Below are 10,555 nucleotides of genomic sequence, written 5' to 3' on the forward strand. Positions count from 1 at the left end.
CAAGTGTATCAGCTGTACAGTGCTCCAGACAGACAAGTTGGCATGCACCAGCTTGTAATGTAACTTGCAGCTACAATGACATCCAAAACAATTAGACTGGAACAGCACAGTGCTATCACCCATTATATATAATGCTACAAAACCCGCACTGCATTTAGACAGAAGAAGGTTGTTTCTGGTGTAATTACTGAAAGCAATATTTGCAGTAACACGATAAGGGTAGTAGCAAATTCAAATGTCAAGTGACCTTTGGATCCTTGTCCAGACAAAAATGCATAATGATACGTGCAGTTTGGAGATTTACGAGCATCTAAAAAGTATTTTCGAGCTGCTTCAACTCCTTGATCAGTTCTTCTCAGAAAACGGATAAACTGTAACCCAAAGCAATAAACACGAGGTGAGCATTGCAACAAGTCGGAAAACCAAGATACGGCACCACCAGTTAAGAAAGTCAAATGCTGCTTACTTGTATCCCCCAAGAGGCTCTCATATATTTTCTTAGCAGGCTGCATACAGTAGAACTCACGTCAAACAACAAGTAGAATACACCACCAGTATCCCACATTCGTACCTGCTCACAGGTGAGGGTAATATCTTCAGATAACAAAATCAATGCATTCTCAGAACTGAATGAGATTGTTCCAATTTAAGAGAAATTAGACATCATACAGGAGTTATCGATCCAAATGAATGGGTATATTTGACATTTCCATGAGTGGACCAGTTTGACTTCTTCAGAATTATTATTTCCTTATAAATAGACGCTTGCCGTGTTTTCCTGTCTTCCATTTTCTTTCTACTCGTCTCCGCCGTTCCTTCCCTCCATCCTACACCACCCACCACCACCACCACCACCACCACCACCACTAACACGTATATACTCAGGTACCCCTCTCTCTCTCTCTCTCTATTCGATTTAATTTCTGATTTCCAATTTAGTATCAAAATTGAATTCCTGTTTATATAACTTCCCTAATTCAATTTGATTTAGGGTTTTTTTTTTATGTTTATAAAATATCTTCTCTTAGATCTAAAATTGTTATTATTATTATAATTTTGATTTACTGATTGTAGGTTAAGTTTTTGGATAATCGAAATGTTAGAACAGCTACTGATTTTTACTAGAGGAGGATTAATTTTATGGACCTGTAAAGAACTAGGGAATGCACTTAAAGGATCTCCAATCGACACTTTGATTAGATCGTGTTTGTTAGAAGAAAGATCGGCTGATTCTTCTTATCATTACGAAGCTCCAGGTGCAGCTTACACTTTGAAATGGACATTCAACAATGATCTTGGTTTGATTTTTGTTGTTGTGTATCAGAAGATTCTTCATCTTCTTTATGTTGATGATCTTCTTTCTATGGTGAAGAAAGAATTCTCTGAGATTTATGATCCCAAGCGGACAAATTATTATGATTTTGATGATGTTTTTCGTCAGTTGAGGAATGAGGTTGAAGCTAGGGCGGAGGAGTTGAAGAAATCCAAACAAGTAGGGAGGGCGCCTCCAGTTGCTTTGGGTAAGAAACAAGGGGGAGCTTCAATTGTGAGATCAGATGGAAAGCAGAATGGGAATAGCTCTAGCAAAGATGGTGGGGAAAGTGAGTCTGCAAAAGAGCATAAGGAGAATGGAAACCCTAATGGTCATCAAAAAGGGGTTAAAAAGAATGTTGTTGTTAATAATAATAAAGAGAATAGAGATTCTGGGGCTTTTGATGTAAATAAGCTTCTTAAACTCAGATCAAAAGGTGCAAAGAAACAAGAAAGTGTTGCTCCTCCAAAGGCGGAGCCAAAGAAGAAAGCAACAAAGAAAAATAGAGTTTGGGATGATTCACCACCAGAGACCAAGCTGGATTTCGCAGATCCTGTTGATGAGAGAGGGATTGAGGACATGGAAGTTGTGACAGAGAATCATGGTGAAAGCATGATGGACAAAGAGGAAGTTTTTAGTAGTGATAGTGAAAGTGAGGAGGAGGAGGAGGATGAGGTAGCTGGCAAGGACCCCAAGATTGATGAGAAGAAGAAAGGATGGTTTTCATCAATGTTTCAGAGGTAAATTGCTATGTCTTCTCGACTGGATGCTTTTTCTTCTTCTTATGTTTCTTATGCTATTAGCCAGTACTAGGCCGAGGCTATTATTAGCCAATAATATTGGCTACACTATGCATTATGCGGCTTACACTACCACCTCAGGCTGAAGTTTCCTGGATTTTGTGTTTCTATTTGCTACGTGTTGAGTCACCATTATATTGTTGCACAGATGTGCCGAACATCAGTCTTTTGGGGGCTAACCTGTTTAGGTTGGTGCAGAGGCTGTCTTATTTTTGTTTAATTTCAGCTTTGAGATCCTGGTTTGGGCTGGGTGTGATTAAATTATTAGAGATGACTAATTATGCATGAGGGTATCAAGCCGCATAATGCATATGGAGAACTTGATAAATCTAGTTTGTAACTTTGAAGTCTTTCATTGCTATCTTCTTTCATGTGATCTCTTTCGATTAACAGGTTTTTGATAGATCTGTCTCTATGAATTATTTTATAACATTCTTACTGAAGCATCTTCCCGTTATTATCTTCAGTATCGCAGGAAAAACAAATCTAGAGATGTCAGACCTGGAACCAGCTCTCAAAGCTCTTAAAGATAGGCTCTTGACTAAGAATGTGGTATGCAGTCTTCTCCAATTCTGTTGGCTTTCACATGGTTATGAAATCTGCTTATAACACTTAATTGCTTTCTCAGGCTGAAGAAATAGCTGAGAAGCTTTGTGAATCCGTAGCGGCTAGTCTTGTAGGAAAAAAACTGGCTTCATTCACTAGAGTGTCATCAACAGTTCAGGTATGTGTGATTTTAATAGTTTTCTGCACCGATATTCTGAATCATGAACCACTTGCCTGTGTGTTTCAGTATTTTATATGTTGCCTTGAACTTAAGATGTAATGATGTTTGCAGGCAGCTATGGAAGACGCACTTGTTCGCATATTAACTCCCAAACGCTCTATCGATGTATTGAGGGATGTGCATGCTGCCAAGGAGCAAGGGAGGCCATATGTAATCACTTTTGTTGGTGTAAATGGAGTCGGAAAGTCTACCAACCTTGCTAAGGTTCTAGCAACTTTTGTACTGTCAATTAAATTTGGAAGAAGTACACTCGTACAGGAGACAGTATTTTCATATCTTTCTAGTCAGTATTCGGCTACCGGCGGCCCATTTTAATAATCCTCGCTTATCATATTGCAGATAGCATACTGGCTTCAGCAGCACAATATCAGTGTTATGATGGCTGCTTGCGATACATTCAGGTCAGGGGCAGTTGAACAGCTTCGGACTCATGCTCGTAGGCTCCAGGTATGGAGTTGAATCTGCTTTAGTCTTTTGGTTTTGAGCTTTAGTAATTTCATAAACAATGGGTTTTTGATGACTTAGTTGCAAATTGTGATGTATTATTTCTTTCTTATTCAGATTCCTATATTTGAGAAAGGCTACGAAAAAGATCCTGCTGTTGTGGCAAAGGAAGCCATCCAAGAAGCAAGCCGAAACGGTTCTGATGTGGTGCTTGTTGATACAGCTGGACGTATGCAGGTAAGCGGTTAGCTTTAATCGTATACATATGTTAGTTTTTGGTTCAGAACAACTATTTCATCTTATATTCACAGACTTCCCCGAGTATGGTAATGGCATGCGTAAATGGAGTTTTGAACCTTGTCAATAAATTTGCTTGGTATAGGATATTCCATATTAACTAGTTTAATCATTTTGTTATTCACACTGACGCTAACTAATTAGCAGAGTTCTTTGTGGCCAAGCTAAAGAAATGTACTTTATATGTTATCACCAGGATAACGAGCCATTGATGAGGGCCCTCTCAAAGCTCATATCCCTCAATAATCCAGACCTAGTTCTATTTGTTGGAGAAGCACTGGTTGGCAATGATGCTGTAGATCAACTATCGAAGTTCAATCAGGTAAGTTGTAGAAAATCAAGTACAACATAATGATACTGAAATATGGGTTATTGATGTATTTTATTTATTTTATTTGTCATTTTTCCTTCCTAGAGAATAAATGAATGGTGATTTAGAAATCCCGCCTTATTTCCCTTTCTTTTTTCCAGAAACTGGCAGATCTCTCGAACTCACCTAGTTCCAGGGTGATTGATGGGATTGTGCTCACAAAGTTTGATTGTATTGATGATAAGGTAAAATGAGATTGTAATTCAAAGATAAATGAAACAGTCATACTAGGCTCTTTTCGCTGATGTTTCTAATCGTGTGGTTGATTGGTGGATTTAGGTTGGAGCTGCACTTTCGATGGTGTATATATCTGGAGCACCAGTGATGTTTGTTGGTTGCGGACAGTCCTATACAGATTTGAAGAAGATAAATGTCAAAACCATTGTCAAGACTCTCCTCAAGTAGAAGAAACTCCCCTCTTGGAAAAAGCTGTGTCTAGATCACATGCTAAAGATTGGCTAGTCAGGAGGAATAGCTATAGATTGGTTTCCTGGTGTTTTGCACTTCTCTGATTAAATTTCAGGATAATGTGTTTCATTTCAAGATTATTAAAGATAATGCTTTCTCTCTCTTTTATTTGTGGTGCCTTGGACCCTGTTAGAGTTGGGCAATTGAATTTCTCCATGTTATGAATGATCCAGTCATGCCATGGGCTAGGTGATGTGAGTTTTATATTGCACAAAACTGAAAAAGGTGTCGGAAACTCTGCTACTTCTAGCAGGCTCGCGTGTCTATAGTTGCATTCTTAACTTAGGTTTAATCAGTTTCACAAAATCAGTCTGCTTTTATTCCCAAGATAATATTGCTGTAGCACATGAAGTTCTTCATACTACGTAGACAGGTAAAAGAAAAGTTTGTCACACGGCCTTAAAGCTTGACCTTCCTAAAGCATCTCATAGGCGGCTAGAAGGGAGTTCCATAATCTAGGTTTTTTCAGTTATCTATATTTGCATTTCAACCGTTTCTTATTCTTTAAGTTTTCTAACTCAATACGTACAAAATATTTGTTATCCGAGTAAATCATTGAGTATATGGCTGGAAAACAATAAGGATCTGGGGTTAAAACAATATACAACTGTGGTGAAGCTGCTTATCCTATCATTAAATCTCCCAAGATTCAAAAATGATGAAATGGAGCGTTCCTCCGGGAAATAGGACAGCTGCTTATCCTATCATTAAAACTCCCAGTGTCTCATCTGGAATCCAAAGGAAACAACCTTAACCAACAAAACCTATACCATGTTTGCGAATTCCATCAATAATGAATGTTTAGATGCTTGTGGGCTCAAAATTTTACTGTTAAACTTAACAAAGGAAATGTTATAATAATCCAAGACAACAGAATAAATGGTTTGTGCATATATGAGAATGTTCAAGTTTCAAAAAAACCAAAACAGAGACCTTTATATAGAGTGATTTTTACACAGTATTTTGTACAAATAAAATGGAAGGACTTGACGCAGTTACAAAAAGTTAGATACCAGTTACAATATCTGACACCCAAAAGAACTCTCATGGTAGTTTTTAAATCATCTCCTTCACAACTTTCATTCTCTACTCCCTTCACTACTTTTTTTTTTCTTTCTTTCTGTGTACAGCTTAATAACAAGTAATAATGCCCACTCTATAAGCTTCCAGCAAGATTGTACACAAACGCAGAAATAGTGAAAGATAGAGTTCACAAAATACCATCATATGCAGGGACGTCGCTCAGCAAAACAGATATCATATCCCTAACTAGCCTAGCCATGCGTTGGGTAGGGAGCAATCCTATCACCAACCTCAGCGGAAACTGCTTTCCCAAACTCTTTATGAAGAAATTTCCAGTATTCAGCCAGCATATGATCCTTGGGTTTAACTTGACCCCACTTCCCTGTGCAGAATACTGCATATGCATCAGCTGCATACCTATCCAAATGAGACCCGTGAAACAAGAAACAGATCAAAACATGATATGGAGTAGAAAAATGGCTTCCTTCATAAAGAAAAGGTAGGTTGACAGAATGTAAATTATGCCCAACTTACTTGCCAACACCATGAAGGTCGGTTATGTAGGTCCAGTCCTTCCACAGATACTCCGAAGAGAAGCGCTGAATCATTATTGCTCTTCTATCGTGTATTCCTAGGGTCCAAATAATTTCCTCTATCTCTTGTGGTACAACCTCCAAACTTGACTTCGGGACAAAGTTTGAAGAAATCAAGCAAAACTCTTTTTGCCTGCAGACGGTTTGCTTCAATAGTTCATTCATTGATCACTAACAAAGTTCTAAGTGATGACTACTTCATTACTAATCTTTCTGCGACTGAAAGTGGCGCAGTTAAAGACAAGTGCTTCCGCTTGACAGTGACTGCAGAGGAAAAACATAGATTCTAGAATCATAGGCTACCAAAGGCTACTCCTAAGAGATCTAGAGAGGTGATAAAAAAAGATTATCCAAAAGTGAGGGTCTCCCAGCGGGAAAAAAAATGTCATCTACTAATAACTTATATGTTGATGGTGTATTTTATTACCGTATGAAGTGGAGAATAGTAATTTTCTAACCAATAGCTAAAAAAATCACACTACAAATCTGATACCTGTGAGACATGATAATGCAATAGAATCTAACAAATTGTCTGAAAAATGTGCTTGCACAAAAGAAGTTGACATGGTTTATGTTCCCACCTGATGTTCGAGGGAACAGAACAATGCATACATTTTTATACTAGAGGCTAGATCAATAGCCTATGATTCAATAATAAAATTGAAAGTACGTGGAAAAAATGAGGATAATAAAATGAAGAACAAACCTGCTAGCCTGAAGTAACATTAAGGAGCATACAGATGATGATTACTCTCCAAGGATCTTCATAGTGATCCTCCTGAAGTAGCTTGTGTGGTGAAACTGGAGGTTTCCATGTACTATCCGGAGTCTTTCTTCGGTAAGCTTCACATTTTCTCTCAGCAGCTGTAAGAGGATGCGAAAAAGCTGGTGTTTTACGGATCCTCTTCTTCTTAGTTTTTGTAGTCGATTCCTTTTCTGGGGTTTTGATTTCTTCTACCTCATTGAATTCTAAGTTTGTAACAAATCGATTACTGTTTTCCATTTGTTGTTTCAACTGATTTTTACAAAACCTCCTTCTCCTCCAGTTTATTGCTAATTCAGTCAATTCATCATGAAATTCAACTGGGTTTATTATTATTATTATTATTAGAAGAGGCATTATTACTACTCTGGTGTGATTGAATATTGTGTGGTGGCAAAGTGTGCGTAGATTTAGCAGATGGGAATCGGATGGGTTTCTCCGGAACATAAGTATAACGAGCATAACATCATCAATATTCTTAACACATGCTGCTGCTGCTGCTGGTGACGATGATGATTTGGGATTCTCTTGTTTAGGAGGTGTTGATGTTCCGAAATCAGGGGTTGTTTTTGTGTTAAATATATTAGGGACAGGAGGGGGGTTATTATCCCTTCTAGGTCTTTGAACAACAGTAATAGAATTACTACTATTATAATGACTAGGGATTGGAAAGTAAGAAGATACCACTATAACTTTTTTTGCTCTCATCCTTCTTCTTCTTCTCGCCATCTTCCGTCTTTCTCCTTTGCCTCTTCCTTGGTGGTGGTGGCGACGGCGGCGGTGGTGTTAGGGTTATTGGGATTTCATTTTTCTCCATTTTTCTATAAATTAGGAAAATGAACAATCTCTTTTACTTTGGTGATGACGGAAACCAAATATATACACGATATTGCCTTGGGTTGAGCGTCCACCTGTGTTATCTACACATGTACACGTATACAATGAACGATTTTTTTAGGGACCATGGCTTTTTTTTGTGATCATGATTCTATTAGCCCAACCTTCCTATACATATAAAAGGTATCCTAAAATTAAGAAAATACATATTTATCATTTACTCTAATTTAAATTAAACATAACCTAATAACTATATAAAACTAATTTTCATATATATGTATATATAGTGTAATCTAAATGAATTATCAACCAAAATAAAAAACAAAAACAAAGATAGGATGGGTACCAGAAATTTTTAGTTTTTTTTTTAAAAAAAAATCTTCTCTTTTTCCTTGACGTTCTCCGTTCAATTGAAAAACCTATCACTTTTAATTCATTTTTGATTGAAAAATTGAGTTAAAATCATCAAAATATGGTTTAAATGGAAGTTACAGTGGCACGTTCGGTCAGGAATAGTTTTAAAGAAACCTAGTTTGCTAACCGAACATCCTGAAACCAAGAACACGAAGAACACTTCGGTTATCACGAATTTATTTTTTCGTATTCGCAAAGAAAATATTTCTAATCGAAATCCTCTCTGAAAACCAATATGTTGTGTTCGGTTAGTTAGGTTAATTGGAGAAAAATTTCCTTTAACCGAACACTTGTGTTAGAACAACAAATGTTGAGTTCGGCTAGTTCGCAAAAAAAAAAAAAAATTGCTAGCTGAACCCTTCTCTGAAAATCAAAGTGTTGATGCTAAGTTCGGTTGGTTCTCAAAAAAAAAATTGCTAGCCGAACCCTTCTCTGAAAATCAAAATGTTGAGTTCCATTGGTTTGCAAAAAAAAAATTCGCAAACCGAACTCTACTCTGCAAACATATATGTTGAGTTCGGGTTAGTCGAAAATTAATGTTGAAACCGAATATTACCCTGTATACTCTAGAATAAAAGTTCGGTTACCTGTCCCGGAACCTGTTAGCCGAACTCATCAAAACCTCCATTAAAAACGAGTTCGGCTACCTGCGTCTTAGAAAAATGTAGCCGAAACTACACTTCCAAATAAGTTCGCCTACATTCTTTTCAGATCTTGTAGACGAACTTGTTTGAATTAACCCAATTCAAGCTATAAAGTTTCTTATTTTCAGAAAATTTTTGGCTAATTCAAGCAACAAAAAACTAATTTGAAGTATGCTTGGGTGGTTTGAAGGTCCGAATTCAAAAAATAAAAAAAAAATTGAGTTTTTCCAACTCTTATAATCTCCTTCTTCTTCCCTTTCAATAACTTAAGTTTAAGGAAAATAATATTGATTTTATCTAACACTAGTCACTAATTAACAGAATTTAATTACACTAACTAATCATTACACAAATTTAATTTGTAAGGGTAATTTGATATTCATATAAATATTTGGATAAGGGGTGTCTTCACTTTACTTCTAAATGTCTTACTAAAAATAGAACCATGGTCCCCAAAAAATCGTTCTATACAATTTGTTGTACCGCTCTTTCTCCAAGCCCAGTTTTATAACCCAAAATTTACTTCTTGATCCATACTATGCTCTATGGCCAACATCTACAACCTTCTGCTTACTTTCACGTAGGAGTGGGAGTGAGCTAATGGATGGGCGGATTCCAATTTGGTATCACCCGTATGCAATTCATCTAAATGGCGGATTGGAGATTTTCTCCCATATTCAATTTATTGCACGAGTATATGTGATATCCGTGGGTGAGCGGATGAAGCGGATTGGATGCAGATGTGTTTGTTGATCTAAACAATTATAATCAACATGGAAACCTACGGAAAATCCGAAATTTATACTTTTGGAATATCATTGAGGATTTTCAATGCTTCTTAGTAGAAAACTATATATAATTTCTACGAATATTTTATAATAACCTTCATATATGCATAATACGAATATTATATTTAGGGTCGGATGTCCAACGAACGGTTGATGTTTCATCCGTGTCCAACCCGTGAAGATGACCGGTTTAAAATATTCACCCGCATCCAACCCGTGAAGATTACAGGTTTAAAAAATTCACCCGCATCCAATCCGTTGATAAATGGATCGGGTATCCACCAGTAAAAATACAGATGGTTTGGATAAAATCCGCGGATATGGGTGTTTTTGCTCACCCCAAGTAGGGGTAAGTGACGAGTGGAACCCGTGGTTTCGGAGCCACCCAAATCCAGTCCATCAAAATGGCGAGTATCCACGTTCAGTCCGCCACCCATGGATTTTACATCCGAGGGTGGGAGAGATGGATGTGGGTGGTTTGGCCTGCAGCTCGGGCAATCACCCCTAAAGCACCCTCGGATGGATTTTCCATCCGAGGATGGGCGGGATGGATGTGGGTGGTTTGGCCGGCGAAGATGGATGGTCGTGATAGAATTGCGATAGTAGGGTGTTGTTGCAAATTAGGTTTTTGAAATAATAGCGCGTTCACCCTAATTTGGGTGAACGGTTTGGTGTTTTCCCGGCTTGTCGCGGGTTGGTCGACCGACCATGGGGGGAGATGGGCCGGGGGTGAACATGCTGGCGCTCCTTTCACTACTTAAAAGAAGATCTTAGCAGTCCAATTAGGCTAGCTAAGTTGGACGGCCACGAAACGTTTGAGACTGTTTTTGTCGGTCGGGTTCTTTTTAGCTTCTTTCTATAGTGCGATCACCCTGCTAGGGTTTAGCTCAAGGGGTTTTGAGTGCTCTAGATGAATCCCAACCGGCTAGGATGTTAGTGGGCCCGCCGGTGGTCATCTTGATGTTTGCATAGTTCCATTAGGATTAGGCTAGGCTTGTTGAATTGTGCGGCCAAA

At 38.0% G+C, this 10,555-nt stretch overlaps 2 protein-coding genes across 3 annotated transcripts; one reads left to right on the forward strand and one right to left on the reverse strand.

The window, feature by feature from the left end:
- The first annotated feature begins 797 nt into the window (after positions 1-797).
- Positions 798-4,646, forward strand: LOC113310372 (signal recognition particle receptor subunit alpha-like). The gene is made up of 10 exons (XM_026559026.1): positions 798-885; positions 1,075-2,052; positions 2,580-2,664; positions 2,741-2,836; positions 2,951-3,103; positions 3,239-3,346; positions 3,461-3,580; positions 3,837-3,962; positions 4,112-4,195; positions 4,290-4,646. Exons 2-10 carry the CDS (start codon positions 1,097-1,099, stop codon positions 4,413-4,415), a joined length of 1,854 nt encoding a protein of 617 aa, XP_026414811.1. The 5' UTR covers positions 798-885; positions 1,075-1,096; the 3' UTR covers positions 4,416-4,646.
- Positions 4,647-5,387: 741 nt separating this feature from the next.
- LOC113309027 (methyl-CpG-binding domain protein 4-like protein) lies at positions 5,388-7,697 on the reverse strand. 2 transcript variants are annotated; one of them, XR_003340279.1, is made up of 3 exons: positions 6,801-7,697; positions 6,036-6,358; positions 5,388-5,918 (listed from the first exon to the last, which is right to left on the reverse strand). XR_003340279.1 is itself a non-coding variant. In XM_026557458.1 (3 exons), exons 1-3 carry the CDS (start codon positions 6,818-6,820, stop codon positions 5,753-5,755), a joined length of 378 nt encoding a protein of 125 aa, XP_026413243.1. In that variant the 5' UTR covers positions 6,821-7,697; the 3' UTR covers positions 5,388-5,752. The 2 variants fall into 2 exon arrangements, 1 of the variants encoding a protein (XP_026413243.1); XM_026557458.1 differs by having other exon boundaries at positions 6,036-6,227.
- Between the last annotated feature and the right edge of the window lie 2,858 nt (positions 7,698-10,555).

This window comes from Papaver somniferum, chromosome 9 (assembly GCF_003573695.1).
Source record: "Papaver somniferum cultivar HN1 chromosome 9, ASM357369v1, whole genome shotgun sequence".
NCBI classification, from domain to species: Eukaryota; Viridiplantae; Streptophyta; class Magnoliopsida; order Ranunculales; family Papaveraceae; genus Papaver; species Papaver somniferum.

Bases quoted from the DNA above. Each gene is read 5' to 3' on its own strand.
- LOC113310372 (XM_026559026.1), top strand. From the start codon at position 1,097: ATGTTAGAACAGCTACTGATTTTTACTAGAGGAGGATTAATTTTATGG. The intron at 3,347-3,460 runs GTATGGAGTTGA...TTTCTTATTCAG, and splicing joins CTCATGCTCGTAGGCTCCAG to ATTCCTATATTTGAGAAAGG. The intron at 4,196-4,289 runs GTAAAATGAGAT...TGGTGGATTTAG, and splicing joins TTGATTGTATTGATGATAAG to GTTGGAGCTGCACTTTCGAT.
- LOC113309027 (XM_026557458.1), bottom strand. From the start codon at position 6,820: ATGTTACTTCAGGCTAGCAG. The intron at 6,228-6,800 runs GTTTGTTCTTCA...AACCGTCTGCAG, and splicing joins ATGTTACTTCAGGCTAGCAG to GCAAAAAGAGTTTTGCTTGA. The intron at 5,919-6,035 runs GTAAGTTGGGCA...TCATTTGGATAG, and splicing joins GACCTTCATGGTGTTGGCAA to GTATGCAGCTGATGCATATG.